The sequence below is a fragment of the Oratosquilla oratoria genome, chromosome 6 (genome assembly GCF_046742065.1).
Source record: "Oratosquilla oratoria isolate Oo_2021 chromosome 6, ASM4674206v1, whole genome shotgun sequence".
In the NCBI taxonomy this organism is placed as follows: domain Eukaryota; kingdom Metazoa; phylum Arthropoda; class Malacostraca; order Stomatopoda; family Squillidae; genus Oratosquilla; species Oratosquilla oratoria.
The window spans coordinates 24,795,052-24,817,378 of record NC_134782.1 but is presented as its reverse complement, the minus strand read 5'-3'; the positions used below and the strand labels follow the sequence as shown (position 1 = coordinate 24,817,378).

At 39.6% G+C, this 22,327-nt stretch overlaps 3 protein-coding genes across 4 annotated transcripts in view; all 3 read left to right on the top strand.

The window, feature by feature from the left end:
* The first annotated feature begins 2,930 nt into the window (after positions 1-2,930).
* On the top strand, positions 2,931-3,787 carry LOC143025947 (uncharacterized). The gene is made up of 2 exons (XM_076185929.1): positions 2,931-3,260; positions 3,428-3,787. The coding sequence occupies exons 1-2, from the start codon at positions 2,931-2,933 to the stop codon at positions 3,785-3,787; spliced, it is 690 nt and encodes a 229-aa protein (XP_076042044.1).
* An 11-nt stretch (positions 3,788-3,798) lies between these two features.
* Positions 3,799-5,584, top strand: LOC143025946 (uncharacterized). Its single transcript, XM_076185928.1, has 4 exons — positions 3,799-3,950; positions 4,101-4,656; positions 4,973-5,131; positions 5,576-5,584. The coding sequence occupies exons 1-4, from the start codon at positions 3,799-3,801 to the stop codon at positions 5,582-5,584; spliced, it is 876 nt and encodes a 291-aa protein (XP_076042043.1).
* Positions 5,585-9,059: 3,475 nt separating this feature from the next.
* The window catches only part of Hrs (Hepatocyte growth factor regulated tyrosine kinase substrate), an 83,470-nt gene continuing 70,202 nt past the window's right edge, over positions 9,060-22,327 (top strand). Inside the window, exons 1-2 of one of the 2 annotated variants that reach the window (XM_076186600.1) lie at positions 9,085-9,215; positions 11,418-11,541. Coding sequence is in view for 1 of the 2 variants with exons in the window: in XM_076186597.1 (XP_076042712.1) it covers positions 9,188-9,215 (28 nt within the window). In the remaining variant the exon portion in view is untranslated. Of the gene's footprint in view, positions 9,216-11,417; positions 11,542-22,327 lie in introns of both variants that reach the window. The other variant, XM_076186597.1, reaches the window with a different exon arrangement.

Sequence of the window (22,327 nt, the reverse complement as noted above, 5' to 3'; positions counted from 1 at the left end):
ATACTTTAGTTGTGACTAAACACAATTGTAGGATGATATTTGTATAAAAATTTAAATCATAGAGGCTACTCGAATTTGGGATGTATCTACTATCCCTTATATCACTTTCCGGTGATACAGATATAGATATGAATTCATACTATTGCTCCCAGTCTGAAATCATCGATATGTGCTCGGTGGATAATACGTTTTGATTAGTGGTGGGCAGCTACCGGTAAAGTTACCGGTTTTATCGGTAACAGCCTTGACGGTAGCTTACCGGCAATAATTCTACTACCGTTAAGGTTTCGTTAACCGATAAGCTATACCAAACACTCGTGGAGCGGTAAGCACGTCTCGGCTTGGTGGTACTGAGTGACGGTAGTGGTGGGCAGCTACCGGTAGTTACGGGTTTTATCGGTAACAACCTTGACGGTAGCTTACCAGCAAAAAATCTGCTACCGTTTAGGCTCCGTTAACCGATAAGCTATCCCATAATACTCAGAGAGCGGAAGCACGTTTCGGCTTGGTGGTACTGAGTGACAGTACTGACGGCCCTACGTAGGATGAAAATTAACAGGAACGTATTCAACGTGCTAGATCGTCCTGCTCCCTTCTCGGCCCACAGATGCACAGTACGAAATGTACGTATTCGAATATGAAAATTAACAGTCGTGCTAGATCGTTTTGTTCGCATCTCGGCCCGCAGGGGTTCAGTGCAAAATGTACGTATTCGATTAGTCAGCCTATGTTCCGGTGGGCATGTATCCAAATGGATGCACATAATAAAAAATTAAAATAAAACATATGCGTGTGTTTTTTGTCCATTTAAAGGTACTATAATATAAATATAGGGATCGTAGAGTCCTGCTATTACAAAATTAACGTAATTCCAATAAAATAAATGACAACTATGAACAATTGAAAAAAATATATAAGAGGAACTTGGTAAAAAAAAAAAACATTATGAAAATGACCTACATATGTCAATTCATCTCGCACAAAACCTTTAAAACCTCAATTGTACAAAAAAAACTTTGTCCTGACTAAATGAAAAATGGGTGATTTTGGAAATGAATTTTTATGTGTAATGTGTAAAAATGATGCATGTAATTATTTTTCTTTTATGAAATTGTGTTTCTATGTGAAAAATATATTCTTTGTATGAAATTGCACTTACATAGAGACGGAAGTGGAGTGTGAGAGGGGGAGGGGGGGATTGGTGAGTAGGCCTATGCACTGAGGGAGAGTAGGTAATGCTGTGACCTTACACGCACCCCCTCCCACGAGAGTTGGAGTAACGACTCGGAGCGCAGGATTTTTATAGTGACGACGTTACAAAATTTGTGACTACACACCATAGTAGGATGAAATTTGTTTAGATTTAAGTCATAAAGGCGACTCGAACTTGGGACGTCACTACTACCTCACGAGTTCTTTGCCGGTAATTTACCGGTAATTCCGGTAACGGCATTGTTGTTTACTGGTAATTCCAGTGTTGAGATTAACGCTGTTTGCCCAGTATTAGTTTTTGATACCTCCTGTCAATGCATTCCCCTACTTTAATTTGGTCATGAACATTTTACTAAAAGAATTTAGGTTATCATGGGGCCAATCAGTAGTGCAAACGCGTCTATAGCATTGGATTTGCACACTCTCCGGTTGTGATGTACACCGTGCAAGACTGTCACATGCGTACCATGATATCACCAAATCCAATTCCCAACGGCTACCTGTCTGTCAACATTGAGGTCCATTTTGACCCACGAAATTCAGATTACTTTATATTTTATTCATTATTTGCCACTTTCTACATTGCCTGTAGTGACCATGTGCAACCGACACAAAATTCTTCAAATATGGACGAGCACCGTCGACATTAAAACTATGCAAACATTCCGCAAGTATTAATTTGATGTCGGATATTTCTCAAAAACATTAAAGATAATACTTTTGTCGTTAAGAAAAATTAAATTGTAAATAGTAGCTACAAAATCCATATATATGAATAGACACACAAAGACAAAGAGAGAAACAATTAACGATCACCATTTCAATGACAAAGGAGAATGGAATTTTTGGGGGAAGACAACAAAAATTGGCACCCGAAGATTTCAATAGCTCACAACGTTTCGCTCAAAAATAAATAAATAAATAAATGAATAAATATTTGAGAAAATTTTATTCTCCGACACACAGATACACTCTGGTACAAAGAAAAGAAATAGGTGACTTGTGGAACATCTACAGAATTACGAAAGGCATTGAACTCCTTGATAGAGAAGATTTACAAAATTGGGATAAGAGAAACACAGGAGGACATGGAAAAAAACTTAAAAAGGACAATTACAGAAGAAACCTGAAAAAGAACAGCTTTCACCACAGAGTGGTGGATGTCTGGAACATTAATACAAGAATTTATGAGCAAACTAGATATGGAGAGATACAAAGACGGGACACTACGAGCTGACCTGCTCTTCCCGTAAGATACAGCAAGCTAAATACTAGATACACACACACACGCATACTGTGTGTGCGTGTAAGGTTACAACATTGCCCATAGAACGGTCATGTATGAGCTCTAAGCTCTCTTCCGGGAGGGAAATCGCTGTCGATCACGGGTACAACCCGTGATCTAAGACCATAGTGAATCACACACACTATATATATATATATATATATATATATATATATATATATATATATATATTGATAAGTATTTTAGACAAATTATTTGGATGATGGAGAACATAAACACAGCCTTCCCCTGTGTTTATGTTCTCCATCATCCAAATTATTTGGATGATGGAGAACATAAACACAGTCCTTCCAAGCAGGACTACCTGGCCACCACTGCCGACAGCTGGTCGAGCCACAACCGGGCCTTCATAGGCTCCACAGTCTCGTAGTTGGACAAGGCCACCCTGGAGAGGACGACTGCAGTCTTGGGCATGAAGGAGGTGAAGAAGAGCCAGACAGCCGAGTACTTGACGAGGTCCTTGAGCAAGGTGCATGAGGACTTCAGCATCAGCAGCAAGATTCTCTGCACGACCACAGACAATGGCACAAGCTATGTAAGTGCATTTGTCAACTTTGCACAAGAGGACGTCGTCATACAACCTGGCGAGGACAAGCCTGACGAAGAGCTGGCTGACGAGCCTCAGGTCATATCTATGGAGGAGGCCCTGGACCAGGCTGACGAAGCCAAGGTTAGCCTACCTAAATACAAGAGGTGTGGTGCACACACTCTGAACCTCCTGGCGTCTGAGGATGTTTCCAAAGTGAGTATAATAATTTTATTTTTTTAAATTTAATAAATTAATAATTTATAAATATTAAATAATTTATTGTTCTTTTGGTAAAAACTAAAAAGATGTAAATTATTATTTATTATTTTTTAATTTGTGAATTGTAATAAAATATTAAATAATAAATATTCTTTTTTCAGGTCCCACAATGGAACCATGGTGGCAGGAATATCTTCAGAAGGTCGGCTGCCAAGGCACAGTCTTTGTGGAATGCCCAGGGCCGCCGAACTGTCGCAGCCAACGAGATAAAGGATGCTATCGGCAAAAAACTTAAAGTCCCTGGCGCGACGAGGTGGAACTCCAGCTATGACAGCTATAAGATGCTTTCTGGCCTGCTACAGGACCTGGACACCCGTAAAAAGATCAATGATCTCTGTACCAGCATGCGCCCCAACCCTATCCCCGCCTTTGTTGACGAGGACAACGAGGTCATCGCCGAGTACGTCAAAGTTATGGCCCCAGTTGCCAATGCTTTGGACAAAATGCAGTCAGACTACTAAGTCATGCCGACATGGGGAACTTCCTTCCCAACTTGATGGTGCTCCAGAGGGACTTGAACCTGCTTAGGGACGACAACAGCATCAAGTATGCCAAGCCCCTCGTCACCTACTTCCTGGGGACACAGGAGCACCATGGCAGAGACAAAAAGGGCTTCACTGAAAGGTAGATATTTTTAATATTTTAATATAATATAATAATGATAATATAATATAATTATATAAATGATAAAATGATATAATTTTTTATAGTAATTGAAATGAAAAAAAAATCATTAATCAATAATTAAATTAACTCATATCTTAATCTTTTCAGGTTTCAACACATGTTTGAGGACCAGGAGAAGCTCCTTGCGACTGCCTTCCACCCCAGGTTCCGTCTAAAGATGGTCAAGTACATATGCAGGACAAATCCTGACTTGTACAACCTGGTGAGGGACAAGATGGTGTCGGACCTTGTGGCCCAAATCAGGTCCAAGGAGGGGGATGTGGCCTGCGCCTCCAGCCAGCCCACCTCCAGGCCACAGTCTGTGGCCAGCCACACCAGCGAGCACGACGAGTTTGCCTTCCTTCTTGAGGACGAGGAGGAGCCTGTGGTGGTGGCCAACCTGGAGGAGGAGGTCGGCAAGGAAGTAGACACTTGGGGCGCCATTCTCGGCACAAGCATCATGAAGATCTCCCCGGCAAACTTCCCCAAGGAGCACAGGCAGCACTGGGTGAACTGTTTAATCAAGTATAACACTCCCCTGTCCTCGTCTGCCTCAGCTGAACGACTCTTCAGCTTCGGCTCGGACATTTTGAGGCCGAAGCGAGCCTCTCTGACCAATCTGAACTTTGAGAACCTGACCTTCATGAAGGGAAACTTGAAATTGGTTAAGAGGGAGAAAAAGAGGGCCGACAAGTTAGAGTGAATCTGTGAAGAGTGATGAGTGAAGACTGAAGTGTTGTGAATTTTTGTTTTTACTGTTTTGTTTTGTGAACTTTTGTTTTTACTTTTTACTGTCATGTATTAATAATTTGTTTTTCTAGTAATAATTTGTTTAATGAATAATGTAGATATCTTAAAAAACACTTTTTTTTTAAATCGGAAACCTTTAAATTTAGATTCGGAGATTCAGAATGAGAAAACTTTAGGTTTAGAAATGTTCGGAAGGTATCGGAATTAAGGTTCGCTTTGCTATTTTTTAGAGATCCGGAGGTTCGCGGACAAATGTTCGGAATAAATGTTCGCACCGAAATTTTGAAAATCGGATTCGCTATTCGGAGGTTCGGAACCCAAAACCGGCGAAGATTCGGGTTCGGATTCGGAACCCCAAAAAAGGTTCGCGCGCCCACCTCTGTTTACCGGTAATTCCGGTACTGAAATTAGCGATATTTGCCCAGCACTAGCGAGTGGTGTGGCTAGACACCTAGCTGCACATATTGCTGTCAAACCAGGGAAAACAAATGCCACTCTAGCGTTAACTATAGGAACTGTGACCGTAACTTAGGTGTAGGAGAATACGGTATTTTCTCCCCGGGCATACATGGTTACCAGATCTAATTTGACGTCATAGAACATACCTATACAATATATTTCTATTATGAACATGAATGCTACGATGCATAAAAAAAAAAAAGAAAAAAAAATAGAAACTGGGTACAGCTAGGGACGCCCACAGACTTTCTTGTGGTGGACGCACAAGGTATAAAGGGCTATAGGGAGACAAACAAGCGAAGCTTATCCACCTGAGGGGTTCGGAAATGTTTTGAGTTTTTGCCACTTTTTGGTTGCCTTTTTGACATACTTAGGTTCATTAATTTTAGAAGTGAATTGCAGCCTTTTATTGAGGGGAAAACTAATGTAATTGTGTATCTTTCATTAAACATAAGTACCGGTGTATAGTAGTCTATTGCCCTGACTTGAATATGCAATGAATGGTTCAATGAGTTATAAAACAGTTTATTTTATATATTTATCAACTACATACAGTAATTGTTTATGACAATATTATGCATATATAGTAGTTGTAATAATAATGCCAATAGAATGTAGAACAACAGCAACAACTGTGGCACACTAGGTAAATACATACCTGCAGTCTGCAGCTAGTGCCTTTACCGCTGAATTTCAGCTAACAAGTATCAACAATGGTCGTTCACATATAAAATAAATTATTTATTTCTTGTTCGATACTTCTGCAGTCACATTAGCAAAGAATTATAATCATTTCAGTGACAACTACTAAATCAATCTAACATCCAATAATCCCGAATTCGTGATTCTCAAATAATAGACTAGAGCAAGATCTAAGAATATAAGGTCTAACCACTTCCGACCGAATTTCGAGGGAGTTGGCGCAGCGGGCCCGTGAACGTCACCTGGCTGTTCAAAGTGGGGTTGGCGGGTCCTATAGCTGTCAGTTGAAGCTGGTGCGTCGTTTGGGAAAGACGTTGCCTTCGCTCGCACCGCTCCACGCAATTAGTTATATTCTGACAAATATTATATAAAATATATATATAAATATATATAAAATATTATAGTTCCTGTCTATATATATGAATATATAATATATATGATATATAATATATAAAATATTATAGTTCCTGTCTTCCTTGGCGTTTCACAGTTTTCTTCAGTGTTTCACAAAGAGAAAATGGACCCAGCCTAATGACGTCAGAAGCTGCGCACAATAATTCAAACGGTCTGACCTGTATATTTAGACCTTGGACTAGAGTATACTAATTGTTTGAGAAACGAAAAGGGAATAATGAATTTGACGGCAACTAAAGAAAACGGACGCTTACAAAATATAGGCTTTCCTCCTCTGTTTTTTTAAAGTGTGGTTGAATATATTTAAAACTAAGTAGTAACAACAAATAAATGAATACTAAATAATACAACAAAATCAGCAACAAAGTAACTTCAGAAATACAAATATAAATTCAAGTTCACTTTCAACACTACGTCTGCCGAAATTGTTCACTCAAATAAAATCGACAAATTTTGCAATACACACTCGAACAGCTGTCACCGAATATTAATTAACATAACTCAATCAAAAACACTTACGGCACAAGACGAGAAATTCAAACACAAATACAAATTCACCTTCAACACTACACGTTTACCAAAATTGTTCACTCAAATAAAATCCACAAACTTTACAATACACACTCAATCAGCTGTCACACTAGCCGTTCACATATCCACTGCCAAAAACCCAAAACCCCACTAATGTTCACTCGCACGTGCACGACTCACACAAACATACACACTCCGCTGACAGGATCGACAAAATTACATATACCACGCGATACAGCACATGTGAATACGTACCACTCGAGCCATGACACGTGCATACCAAGATCTAAGAATATAAGGTCTAACCACTTCCGACCGAATTTCGAGGGAGTTGGCGCAGCGGGCCCGTGAACGTCACCTGGCTGTTCAAAGTGGGGTTGGCGGGTCCTGTGGCTGTCAGTTGAAGCTGGTGCGTCGTTTGAGAAAGACGTTGCCTTCGCTCGCACCGCTCCACGCAATTAGTTATATTCTGACAAATATTATATAAAATATATATATATATATATATATATATATATATATAAAATATTATAGTTCCTGTCTATATATATGAATATAATATATATATATATATATATATATATATATATATATATATATAATATTATTGTTCCTGTCTTCCTTGGCGTTTCACAGTTTTCTTCAGTGTTTCACAAAGAGAAAATGGACCCAGCCTAATGACGTCAGAAGCTGCGCAGAAGAATTCAAACGGTCTGACCTGTATATTTAGACCTTGGTGCATACATTTCACTCGGTGTTCAGACACACGGGCGGGTGGATGGGGGATGAGGTAGTATGTGTGAGCAAAATTTGACGCAGCCCGAAGGGATTTCTCCCCGTCCTCTCATTTTATGCAATAGGGGGACGGAGAGGGGGGGTCGCCGATTTAATGAAGCAGCCTTGCTGTGGATGTGCTGTGTCTTGCGACACTGCTTCTGACCCAGGGCAGTGGACAAGGTGCAGGGATGACCCGTCATTCAGGAGGTGCTAAGATAAGAGGGAGGGTGGAGGGGTGTGGAGTGTATTCAAGGATGGAATGGGTGGGAATGATTTTATGCCTTTTTCTTTTTGGCTACCCCCCTTGTAAGGGGGGAAAAGCCTTGGTATATGTATGTATGTATGTATGTTCAGACACACAAGCGGAAATCCTGTCGCTAAACAACTCTCCATCTCTACCAGTCTCTATGACACATGAAACCGACAACAATGCATATGTCCACCGAAACCACACAATGTCACATTTTTCGTTTGCGTTTTCTTCTGTTTATAATTTATATACTACATAGATCCACATGTATCCTAGTGCATACATAATTTTAACACTGATGCTTTACCACGTTTCTAATGTATGTAAAACATCTACATTTTTCATTGAAAGTTGAGGGAAGGAACAAATGTTTGAATAGGGGACATTGTATGCTTGTAATGTCCAAACTGGACGCACGTGCGTCCGGTGCGTCCGCCTGCGGGCGTCCCTGGGCACGGCTGAAATGTATACAAGCATACGTGACATTACAATGTATCGTATGCCCCTGGTTTAGTGACGCACAATAATGCGCATAACTGCGCAGTTTCTACGTACTTAGATTATATTACTACAAATCTGCTTGTCAAGTATATTACTGGCATCGAATTAGTAAATCATTCATTACTTAAAATTTGTCCGAGGAAGGAAATATACGTAGTCAAAGTAATCAAATCAGCAAACGGAATCTATGAGATACCCTATACTTCAAATGTTAGTCATGACTCATGTAATATGTCGATAAAAATTCCCACATGTGTTCGGACAAAGTTGAATTATACTGTATTTTTAAGTGAGTATTTTTTTTTTTTGCAACCTCGCATTGATTCAAATTATCTGATATGTACGTCATAGAGGATACTTCTCAATTTAATGTTAACATTTTTCATATTGTGATTTATGATCAATTAATATTATCAGAATTTGAAATAGAATAAACTGACATCAAGTCCAAATTCGTCCTCATTGGTCATAGGGAAATTATAATGATTGTTGATTATTTCCTAAATATAGTCACCCCTCTCAAATAGCAGAAAACGAATAGAACTTGATATATATTAACATATATATAATGCAAAAAAATTTACATCTACTCAAATGATACCAAGATAATTTTTTTACATATATAGTGCATATAATTTTTATTAATTTCTGTAAGAAAACTATTGCATCAGTGGTAGGTGGGCCGTGGGGATACTTTCGACCAGCTGAATGTTGACAAATACATAGTTTGCCGAACGCGAAGTCGTACGTCTTATCACAACTGTTTCTACAAATCTATACTTTCAGGTTTTCATGTTTTATTCGTAGCACCATGTCATCTGAGGTAGCATTACTTTTAGGTAAGTGAGTCATTTTCATAGTGTATTAAGTTTTATCTCTGAAATCAGTATAAAAAATGGAATTCTCTGTAATGAACGTAAGCACGCAAATATTGGGGATATTGGAGTGACATTGGTTTAACTATGTCAAGGATAGCTTGTGGATGTTATTGCTAAGTGGGATAAGGTTAGTTAATGCTAATTCTGGATGAAAGACCTTGAAGCTGCAGGTACGATAGGAAGTGTGCCAAAAGTGTTAGTTGTGGGAAGTCTTTGGTACTGGTGGGTTAGTGTAACTCACAGTGAATTGTAAGACAAAGTCATTGTGTGTCGCCTTGAAATACAGAAAATAAACTTTGACATTCACCATTTATCCCTGCCAGATTTTAAAGAAAAAACAAAATAGGCTTATCCTGTGAAATTCAAGAAGACTTTCTTGTAAACTGAAGTAAGAATATTTGGTAAGATTCCTGGATCATGCAAACACAGATATTTATCATGAAATTTATGTTGTCCAGTAGCTCCAAATCTAATATATCCTAACCTAAAGTAACCTAACTCAATGTAGCCATTCCATAGAGAAAATATCTTTGAATTGCAAAAACAAAAGTGAAAAAATGTGTTTTGTGTGATACTGGAATAATACTGAATATTTCTGCTAAGATGACAATATTGTTGTTGTTCCATAGTTTTCATAGATCTTTGGTAAGGTTTTATTTTATACTGCTATACTAGTGGCAATTTGATTAAACATGTGTCATTACATAGTAATGGCAACATTGTCATCATGGTGGAAGTGATGAGTGATTCACCCCCATTTTTACTAGATGGTAACTACACTATAGTATGACGTGCCATTTTCACCATAAGAGCTGTGTAGTGGTAGAAGCTTTTTTAGTATATTACTGATTGAAATACACCTCAATCGACTACAGTCTACCCACACTAACATTTCCCAGACATCAACACAGCTATTTCTTCTCTGAGTGACTAATATGGGCCTTCCCAGTAGCTGTAATGAACTTACCTGGAGCAGGGGGCTTCTGCAAGAGAGACCTGGCACATTGAATGGATTGATAATAGCTGTTACCTTGAGTTTTATCAATTGGGAACCTGCAGATCCTTGGTGACTGTTAATGGTTCTTGGGTTCTGTCATAATCTTCAGAAGAACACACCTAAGTGATATATCAATGGGAAATTAAATATTGATTTTTTAAATTATGATACATCAATGTAACATACTGTACGTTTTTAGTGATGGAAATTAGTAAAAAAAATAAGTAGCTAAAAGTGATACAGTAATGGCAACCCAGGTATTGGTGAGCTTCAAGACACCATGTTTGTTTTTGTTTGTTGTCAAAGATGAATAAACGGAAATATAATGAATAAGTCTAACCTAACCTAACTTAACCTCCTATGTGGTATTAATTTAGCATCCCTAGAGGTCATCAGATTAGACTAGACCAGTTTATTAGACTTCTGTTAGTTCGTCTTCCACATCAAACAAAAACAAACATGGCATCTCGAAGCTCGCTGACATCTAAGTTGTTACTAATATATCACTTATATCAATTTTTTTTTTTTAAATTGATACTAATATATTGCTTAGATATACAGTACACTTCTGGAGACCTTGGATTGTCATGTCACTGTATTATAGCAGTATTAAGAAGAGAACACACTATTTGTCAGCTCTTGTGAACAGGTTGGGGAAGTGTGCTTGAAATGTTAGTTTTAAATAGCCATTGGTACTGGTGGGATAGTGTTGGGTCTTGCATGCCCTTAATCATGAGTTTGAGTCCTGCTCTTCTGTCTAGTTCCCAGTAGTGATTGTTACCTCTCCCAACAGTCCAGGCACATAAGGCAAAGGTGATAGCTTTAACTATGGCTATGTGCCTCCTGGGGTATGTTGCTTTCTTAGATAGATATCTTAAGCGGCCCATACACGATCAATTATATTGCGCAATATAATTGATCGTGCATGGGCCGCTTTAGGCCTACTCTAGAGACTTGAGTGTCAGCCAAATGGAGGTAAGGGTTTTGACAGCTTTGAAGACTGATGACAAGCAGATGATTCTGTCAGATGTCCACATTGCTGGATGACCAAATGCAGGTTCCTATTGTTGGTCTTCATCAGATATGTTAAGGTTAAAAGTTAGATTAGACTATGATAGGAATTGACAAATATTGGGATTTCATAAGTCTTGCATTTTTATTGACAGAGATACTGATTTCAATATGGGTGCCAGGCTGTGATGTTGGCAGAATCAATCAATCAAATTATTGCCTTAGGAGGATGCCCATGACTCCTAAATGACTAGCAACAGCCACTGGATTAGACCACAAGTCAGTGAAAGAGAAGATATTTTGTTATTGTCTAAGTAGGGCTAGATATTGCAATGTAGGATTGAATGTTTGGTGTCTTCTCTGTGGTGATTGCATCTGTGATATCAGCAGAATCAGTTTATATAGTTTTTGCTCAGGGTGTATCTTGCAAGAGACCCGTTGCTCACGGGTAACAGGTAACAGCTACAGAATTGAGGAAGTGTGCCAGAAACCTAAACAAATCCTACCATATAATCTAACAGTACTTAACTTGTTTGATGTCTTGTAACATATACCATGGTCTGATATGTAAAATATCAAAATTTGTGGAGGACACAAAAGTTGCCAGTATAATCAGTAATGCAGTGGATAGTGATCAACTACAGTCAGACTTAGATTGTTTAGTTGAGTCGAGCAATAAATGCTGAATGGAATTTAACATTGACAAATGCAAATGTAAAGTTTATCACGTAGGCAACAAAAACAACTGTACTCCGTGAATGGTAATCATTTTCAGAAATCAGATCAAGATAAAGATCCAGTTGTCATAATATATATGGATCTAAAACAGATGCCAGTGTAAAATGGAAAAGCTAACCAGTAAATAGTAGCATCTATACACTAGAGGCTTTTTTCCTCATTATAAGGGGGGTGGCCTAGTCAAAAGATACGTACCCATTCCACTCCTATCCACCACCCTCTCCTCCCTCTCATCTTAGCTCCTCATGGATGACGGGTCATTCTTGTATCCCGCCCACTGCCCTGGGTCAGAAGCAATGCAGCAAGACATATTACATCCACAGGAAGGCCACATCACTTAATTGGTGACCTGCTCTATGTCCATCCCCTCATGCAGAAAAAGAGAAGACGGGGCAAAATCTCTTCGGGCTGCATCAAAATATCATTCACACATAACCATTTCCTACTCTCCCCATCCTCCACCCCCTCCTATCTTTACATCACAGTATCATCTATACCAGTGGTTCCCAACCTTTTCTGGCTTGAGGCACCCTTGCCAAGCCTTTCAGAAGTCCCCGGCACCCTTATTAGAAAATCTAAATTCTAGTTTGTCAGTATTTTGTCGATTGAACATCAGTGTAACAAAATTTTGTCCCTGGATAATATGAAAATACTCATCCTTACACTGATGCTGCTTTAATGAACAAAAAGGGATGACAATACAAGAATATAATTGTGACAGTAATTTTTGCCCTGAATTTTGGTGACACCCTCAGTTGATCTCACGGCACCCTTTGGTGCAAAGGCACACCGGCTGGGAACCACTGATCTATACACATCCATTCTCCACTCACCCCTATCTCCTGTCTTTTCCCTTCCCTGCTCTAAAGACGTTCTCCTCTGGCTCAAAGCTCCTTTCACCCCATCCATCAATCTCATCCTTGATTGTCCCCACAAGTTCACTCCATCCACCTCTGCCTTCCACACCCCTTTTCTTTAGCCCTATCTGCCACCTTCTTTTCCACTCCTCCTTTCCTCCTCTCTACTCATTTCTTACTTCATCTAACCCTGTATTTCCCACCATACTTCTCATGTTTTCAGACATTTCTTCTCAAACACATTTAAACTTCTTTTTGCCTCTCTTAAATTCCAAGTCTCAGATCCATACAATGCTGTTGGCACACTCACCCTGTCATGTAATCTTTTTGCATCCATTCTCATATGCCTATTTCTCATGACATTTTTTAATCCTCTAAGGCATTTACTTGCTTTCCTCAATCTATAATTTATGTCCACTTCCACACCTCCTTTTACTGTCACATGTAACCCCAAATAGCTATAATTATCCTCTCCCTCCAGTTCCTCTCCTTTAAGATTTACTTCCAACTCACTACCACCCTCTCCCATTGTACATCTCAACTCACATTTATCCACGACTTTCTATTGCATAATTTCCCAAACTCCATCACAAACTGCCTTAATCCCCTCTCTCACTCTGCCAGCAAACAACTGGCTCACCTTCCAATTTTCTCCATTTTCTTTAAAAACAAAGGTATAAAATCTACTATCCATTCCATCCCCATATACTCCACTCCCATTCACCCCCTCCCTCCCTCTTATCTTGGCTCCTTGGATGATGGGTCATCCCTTCATCTCGCCCACTGCCCAGGGTCAGAAGCAGTGTAACAAGACACAGCACATCCACAGCAAGGCTGCTTCATTTAATTGGTAACCCCTCTCCATCCCTTCTTGCAGAAAAAGTGAACACTGGGAGAAATCCTTCCGGGCTGTGTCAAATTATTATTCACACGTACTCCCTCCCTTCTCCCCCGGCCACTCCCTTCCATGCAACACAGCATCATCCATTCTCCATTCACCCCTATCTTCTGTCTTCTCCTGTCCTTCCTCAACAGACATTCCCATCTTTCCCAGTGCCCCTTTTACCCCATCCATCCATCTCATCCTTGGTCATCCCCTCATGTTCACTCCTTCTACCTCTGCCTCTCACACCTGTTTTACTGATCTCTCTTCACTCCTACATTTGAATGAAGACTACATACATACATACATATACCAAAGGCTTTTTCCCCCTTACACGGGGGGCTAGCCAAAAAAAAAAGGCATAGAAATCACTCCCACCCATTTCATTTCCCATATATTCCACTCCCCTCCTCCCTCCTATCTTGGCACCTCCTGGATGATGATGATGATTATTTTATTGTGGACTGTAGTAATGTCACTAGAAATAATTGTTACAAAATAATCTATAAGCGATCAAACACCAATGAAAAATATTTTTCTTTAACTGCATTGTAAATGTTTAGAACAAATTACTTATTCATATTGTGAGATCAAATACCATTGACACTTCTAAAAAAAAGTTGAGATAAATTTATGGAGTTCAACCCCAATCTACCTTATTTCTCAGCATTGTGAGCTTGTACACTTGCAATAAGTCGATGGTTCATAACCACTTAGTACAAGTCACATTCTTGCATGCAGCATTGGCAGCTGTATGTATGATGCATGACACTACTCACATTATAGAATATAAAATCACTGTTGTATTACTTGTTCTCTTTTACTCTTAATAATAATAAACACAGAAAATGTGGTCAAACCAGTTCACAGAATCTGGGGTGAACTCGTATACAACAACAACAAAATATGTACAGTACTACCTCTCATTAATGGACGTTAATTAGCTGTGTTTGCAGTGTTTTCGCTGTGTTTTTGGTGCTGTTGTTTAGTGCGTGCAATCACTATGCCACCCAAAAACCACTCCAAATCAACGGATTATTCCCATTAACGGACACCGTTACCCCCCTTTTAGTCCGTTAATGAGAGGTAGTACTGTATGTATAATCAAGACGCTGAGGTTGGCATCCTCATGTACCCACTCATGCCTGGTATCATCATATTGAAGTGGTTAACCATTTCTACTGTTTACCCCTTTTCAAATTGCAAGCAGCCTCTTAAGCATCAATAAGTCTGTTGCTGATTGCATCTCTATTGTATTCCTTTGTACAATATAATCTTGTGGCTTTAATGGGTTAACGGAGCATTTGTGTTGACTTAGCAACATGTAGGACTGTGGATATGGGGTATTGATTGTATTTCACATGTATATACACACAAAAGGCATTTGATAAGGTACCACACAATAAACTAATAAGGAAGATAAGAGTCAATAGGTGGCATCAGAGGAAAATTATTGGAATGGATGAAAGACTTCCTGACTGGGAGGAAAATGAGATTAGTAATTAGAGATAAATTCTCAAATTGGGAAGAAATGAAAAGTGGTGTCCTGCAAGGATCAGTACTGGCCCCAATCATGTTTGCCATTTACATAAATGACATGGATGAAGGAGTAGAGTGTCATATGAATTTCTTTGCAGATGATGCAAAAATACTAAAGAAAGAAAACTGAGGAGGATTGCAACTCGTTACAACAAGAATTGGTCAAGATTTTGAAATGGTCTCAAAAGTGGGAAGTGAAATTCATATGAACAAAGACTGTCCAAATTAGAATTACCAACTCTGGAACAAAGAAGGGAAAGAGGAGACCTACTAACTATCTATAGAATTATGAAGGGAATGGAAATCTTAGATAAGAATGATTTATTGAAATGGGACAATGGAAAAACAAGAGGACATGAAAAGAAGCTAAAAAATGATAATTATAGAAGAGATCTGAAAAAAAATAGCTTTCCACACAGAGTGATAGATACTTGGAACAAATTAGACAAAGAAACAGTGTGTGCAAACACTATTCAAGATTTCAAGAAAAAACTTGATGCTGAGAGATACAAAGACGGGTCACCATGAGCATAGCTCCCTTCCTATATAATATAACTAGGTAAATACACAGAATAGGAGACTGGACCCAACGTACATTGCTCTTTTCCTGTATACTACAACTAGGTAAATACACACACATGGCATGGCAGTGACGATTCGACACGAAGCTCCTTGAATTGCTTTAAATAGACAAAGCCATATGGATATATTTTCCAATTGAGTGAACAGGGAAGTAACTCTATTTTAGGGTCACAGAAGACGGAAAAAAAAATGCTGGTTTCAATTTTAGGAGAGATGGAGGGAAGATAGTGGTTTTTGTCCTGACATGACGGCAATGCGAAATGATGCACTAGATTTGCTTGTCAGGCAAAGCCTGATTAAGATAATTGCAAATTGAATGAATAATACAAAAGCAAAGCTATTCAGGGGCACAGTAGAGGCAGGAAAGGAAAATAGTGACCTGGCTTTGTCTTAGATCTCACTCATGATAGAAAACAGAAGATCAAATTTAATTTCTTATTTGTTTACATCACAAAGTGTTGCCTTTCATTAAAAAAGATAAATCTCAAGTTGGATACTACCATGGAGGTGAGTGAATTTCTTATAGAGTTGAAAAGACTTAGAAACTTAATTTCCTCACATGAGGCTAGATTACATGATCTGGAGCAGGGCTCATCAAACTACGGCCAGCCAACAGTACTTGAATTTGCTTGAAACTTTGTGATACAATTTAAATATAAATATTATGTTTAGAATACTAGGAGAACTTCACGCGTGCAGAGACCTCCTGACTGCTATGTGCCTTAAATTTACTATTGTAAATTTTAAATTCTGGCTTGCAAGTATTGAACAGAATGATTATGCGGCCCGCGCTCGTCATTCTTTCAGTTATCCGGCTGGCAGTGAAAAAAGTTTGGTGACTCCTGATCTGGAGCAAGAAAAGGAAACGAACCTGGCTCAAAAAACAGATCGATAAATTGAGAAGGAAGAATGAAACTTTGATAAATGAGAGAAAAAATCTTATCACCATAGAAGAAAAAGGGTGTAGGCCAACAACAAATGAGGATAGGAGAAATATAGTAACCTTTAAGGTTATAAACTGGACAAGTTTAGATTTAAAAAGGAAATAGGCAAGAATTGGTTTACTAATAGGGTGGTCGACGAATGGAATAAACTTAGTAACCATGTAGTAAGCGTTGAAACTATCAGTTGTTTTAAGAAACGATTAGACAACTTTATGTATGGGGATGACAGGTGGTGATGTATATGGAGCTGCCTAGTGTAGGCCTTATGGTCTCTTGCAGTCTCCTTCATTTTTATGTTCGTATGTGATCATGGAGTAACAGGAAAAAGATAGCCTAGAAGAAGGTATAATCAAGGAAAATATTTGAGTCTGCCAACTTTGAAAGATCAAAGGGGTGACATGATTAGAGTATTCAGGTCACTAAAGGGAATAGATTGCATTGACAGAAGAGATCTCTTGATTCAGGATAGGAGGGCTTTAATGGGTCATGGGAACAAATTAACCCCTTATGTGTGATGAAGCCAATGTAGGTGTCATGAGAATGCTGGCATCAGTGTCTTGATTATATTTATTTTGTAGTTGTATATGAGTGACCTTCATATTCTTTGAACTGGCCTGATCATATTTTCTGTGGTTATTAATGTTCAGAGTGAAAGCGAACAAGTTATACAGCTGTAACTTTATAAGGTGAGTATTGTGATGCATCATCGACCTATCATACATCAGGCAACTGATGCTGTCCACAAGAATTTGACATATATTGAAGAGGTTAATGGAGCAGTGAGTGATGTGATTATGGATATGCCGGCATCCTTATGTACTCACTCGCGCCTCATGAATAGACAGTTGGAACAAGTTAGATGAGAAAGTGGTGTGTGCAAAAACAATACATAGATTTAAAAATAGTTTAGATAAAGTGAGATATGAAGACGGGACACCACGAGCATAGCTCCCCTTCCCGTAAAATACAACTAGGTACAACTAGGTAAATACACATACATAGGCATCATCAGATGGAAGGGGTTAACAGACTGAAAGACAACACACTGCTACATGTCCCTTTGATATCAGTCCTTCTGAATCCTCTTTCCCCCGAGATGACAGAGTGCATCTGGACACACTGTGGTGTAGCCACCATCCAATCCATCTAAGTTACCAGAGGCAGCTGTACGACTGCATTGTAGATGACTGTCCATGATGTAACACATCATCCCATACTGTACAACACATTGTGGAATACTGCATTGTACACAATTACATACACCAACAAAACAACACATGTACTCTATGAGGAATGTGTGTGAAATTCCCGTTCCAGCCATGGCATTTTGCAGACTGGACTGCTCGACCAAACATGCAAGGGAATGACAACAACAACAAACCATTATTTTCTTCACACATTTACATAAGAATATAAGATCATAAGAATGAAGGTGACTGCAAGAGACCATAAGGCCTTCACTAGGCAGCTCCGTATCCATCACCACCTGTCATCCCCATCCATAAAGTTGTCTAATCATTTCTTAAAACAACTGATAGTTTCAGCGCTTACTACATGGTTACTAAGTCTATTCCATTCGTCGTCCACCCTATTAGTAAACCAACTTTTGCCTATTTCCTTATTTAATCTAAATTTGTCCAATTTAAATCCACTACTGATTGTCCTGCCCTTTCTACTTCTTTCACACCATTCCACTTTCATAACTTTTCACATTTTTCACAATGTTTTACAACCTTTCACATACTTCACATCTGTTCCTGACCAGTTGTAACTCTCACAACCTTCCAGATTCTTCACAACCTTTTATGTCTATCAATAACAACCCTAATAACTTTTCACATTTTACATAACCATTCATGACCCTCATAACCATTCACATCTTTAACAATCTTTCATGTCCCTCACAACCATTCACATCTTTAACAACCTTTCATGTCCCTCACAATCATTCACATCTTCAACAACTTTTCATGTTCTGTATAGCCTTCTGTATCCCTCATAACTAATTATACCTACACAACCCTGTTTTCAACACCTGTGATAACTTTTCCAATCTTTTTGACATTTTACCACCTGTGCCATGACAAGACTTGCCATTCATCCTGTCTAACTGTGGTGAATTGGGCTTTGATCTCATGTCATAACTACATAAGCCTCATTTAGATCTCAGTAGCTACCAGTGATCATCACTTACAAAGGATTACAAAGGCGGAGCATGCCGACAGTAGACCTTTTGGTCCATAACTAGGTCGGATGCGAAAAAATATATATAAATGATAAAAAAAATAGATGAAATAAAATGAAAATTGTAATAATATAAATAATAAATAAAATAGATAATACATAGTTATGGTTAAATGATAAACAGGTAAATAGTAAATAATAATAAACTGACAAATAAATAATAATAAATGGAGATCAAGCAAATAATAAGTAAACAGACAAATACAAACAAATAATCAAATAATATAAAATAAAATGACAACAAAATAACTTGTTTTGGCTATCCAACGAGGATTTCAGCCCACGGCGTTGGTGAATTCGGCCCCAGGATACTGATTACCCCCAATCCATGCAACCGTCTGCTCTGATCATAATAAACCTGGTTCGTCATTAATATATTAAAAACAGGTGAGGTTGTGATCGAACTAACATGATTATGTATCTTATTACATGATATTCAAATATTTTGGAGAAAAATACAGTCGGAGATCATATAAGGCCTATTATGAAAGGAAAAGACACTTCTCGTAAATTAATCCTTTATTCACTTAATAGGGGCCTACATGGGTTCATGATAAAAAGAGAAAGATGAATGAAAGACGAGTGTGCTTTCGTCCTTTGGCTGCTCAAGTATTGAAGGCCATGTCATTTACTCACCATGGACAAATTTCACAAGTCACGCGTGAATCACAAATATGCAGAGTCCACTAGGAAGAGGAAAAACACACGGAATCCAAGCGCTTTCGTGATACATCACGAAAGCGCTCGGTCGCAGTGTGTTTTTCCCCATACTATGTTCACCAGTTTACAGACTTGACTCCCAAGTTGGTACAATGTACAGGAAACAATGGCTTCCTGAATGAATCATCGGTTCTTTCCAACGTGTGAACTCGTCTTACACGTCATATCATATCTTCAATAGGCAGTGGCGGCGCCAGGGGGGGCGGCTTGGGGGGGCTTTAGCCCCCCAAAAAAAAGTGGCCAGCCCCCCATTAGCCCCCCCAACTGAAATGAGCAAATTGAAAATTTAAAACACTCATTGAAATAATTTTATTAAGTGGAATTTTTAATTGCCAGGGCTAAAGATTTGTCAGCCATCAGTGCTAGCCCAACCATTAACCCCCTCCCCTTCTGAAATGAGGATAATATATGTGTATTATCATATTACTATTAGCCCCCCAAAAATTTGCTCAGCCCCCCTTAGCCTCCTCAACTAAAACTTCCTAGCGCCGCCGCTGTCAATAGGCCTAAGCGTTACCTTGGAGGAATGATGATATCACATCATCATCAGTACTTTGCTGTAATTAGTTTCACAGTCCGACTGATGAACTTGTCGCGTCATAATTAGTAATTACTGTCACTCTCTCTGAGACTGAATCGTTAATCTCCTCCAACTGACGAATAGTACCACACCATAATCTCGTTTTCAGCGATTTCGGCCTTAACTGTAATACGGCCCGAGCTTAATAATACATTACCAGAACGCGAGTGGATTCGTAAAGAAAGTCAGTCATGAAGGATGTACTCATGGACGGCATACTTAAATACGAATCTCCTTTCAACAAATGGCTCCTCTTTCGTTATTTCCTGAACCATTCAACTACATAGCATAATTACCAGGGGGCCGAATTCACCATTGCATTGGCATACTTTGTAAATATTATTCAGGCTGAGTTTCTGTAGGTCAGAAATGTGGTTTCTGGTCTGAAGGAAGTTTTGATTGATGGTAGCTGAAGGAAATGGCTTGACGCTAGCCAGAACAAAATGTATAAAGCGTTCCACCTCGCTGAATGGGTTATATCATGTTTATTTAACATCCCTCACCCCTTCCACTTCCTCTGCATTCTTGGCAACGCTCAACTTCTTGACTAAACAAACTTCAATCCTCCCTCTCTCCCTCCCCCTCCCTCCCTCCCTCGTTACACTGGCACCTGCTTTCAAGACCCCCCGTCGTTTTCGTTGCCATCACCACCACTACTATCACCACCACCACCACCACCACTGTCATCACCACTACCACTATCATCACCACCACTCCCACCATTACTATCGTCATTACTACCATCATTACTATCATCATAGCCATCACTATCACCATCACCACCACCACCAATACCACCATCACTATCACCATTACTACCACCATAATAACCACCACTACCATCATTACCACCACTATCATCACCACTTCCAGCGCCACTGCCACCACCACCAACACTAACAAACAACCGCCAGCATCAGCACTCATTATCACCACCTCTTAGCACCACTGCTACCTTCACCTCCATTACCTCCAATACTTCTACCACCATCTCCAACACCAGCACCACCAGCAACGGCAGCAGCAGCAACAACAACAACAGCGCCATCACCATAATTACCATCACTCCATCGCCTCTCGTTAGTTGACCACTCAAGTGACGCAACATTATTCAAAATGTATCGGACATCGGGCTTTGTCACGTCACACTCAAAGGAAATATCCTGGTCGTGACGTTTTGCTTGCGCAGAAACTGTAGCGTCATATGTGTGTGTGTCTGTACTTCAGTCGTTTTGTGTACCAACAGTCTCCCCACCAACCTCGAAAACCTTGTACTTGTCACAATTTCATAGACCAATCAGCTGTCCCGCACGTAGTCTGCCAACTTTCTCATACCAGCCCTTCGTCTCGCATTGCATTCACTACTCTAGTATACCAACCGTCTTTCTCAGTACCATCTTATAACAGGTTACATAGGCGAAGCATGTCTTCCGAATTCCATCTCGTACTTGGTCTCTCTTCCAGAATTGACTGCGTGTCTATGGCATTGCGCTCTCTCTCTCTCTCTCTCTCTCTCTCTCTCTCTCTCTCTCTCTCTCTCTCTCTCTCTCTCTCTCTCTCTCTCTCTCTCTCTCTCTCTCTCTCTCTCTCTCTCTCTCTCTCCCTCTCTCTCTCCCCCCCCCTTGAGAACCCAAGACCACTGTCCTTCTCTCTCTCTCTCCTCTTGCTCCTCGTTGCCCTTGGCCTCCATGCCCTCTTCATCTTCCTCCTCGTCCTCTTCCTCCTTCCCCTCCTCCCCTTTTACCACCACTTCATTTTCCTGCCACCTCCTCTGCCTCCACATCTCCACTCCTCTCTCCCTTCTCCTCTTCCTCGACCTCATCATTCTTTTCCTCCACTTTCTCCTCCCCTCCCCTCCTCCCTTACTCCTCCTCCTCCTATGTGCCTAGTAATCCTTTCAGTTTGGCGACATATTTACTGCAAAAGTAATTTTAACTGACGTCAGATGCTTTAATTCAGCTGACTGGGGGAGGAGTTT

Bases quoted from the DNA above. Each gene is read 5' to 3' on its own strand.
- LOC143025947 (XM_076185929.1), top strand. From the start codon at position 2,931: ATGAAGGAGGTGAAGAAGAGCCAGACAGCCGAGTACTTGACGAGGTCC. The intron at 3,261-3,427 runs GTGAGTATAATA...TTCTTTTTTCAG, and splicing joins CGTCTGAGGATGTTTCCAAA to GTCCCACAATGGAACCATGG.
- LOC143025946 (XM_076185928.1), top strand. From the start codon at position 3,799: ATGGGGAACTTCCTTCCCAACTTGATGGTGCTCCAGAGGGACTTGAAC. The intron at 3,951-4,100 runs GTAGATATTTTT...TAATCTTTTCAG, and splicing joins AAAAAGGGCTTCACTGAAAG to GTTTCAACACATGTTTGAGG. The intron at 4,657-4,972 runs GTTAAGAGGGAG...GCTATTTTTTAG, and splicing joins TGAAGGGAAACTTGAAATTG to AGATCCGGAGGTTCGCGGAC.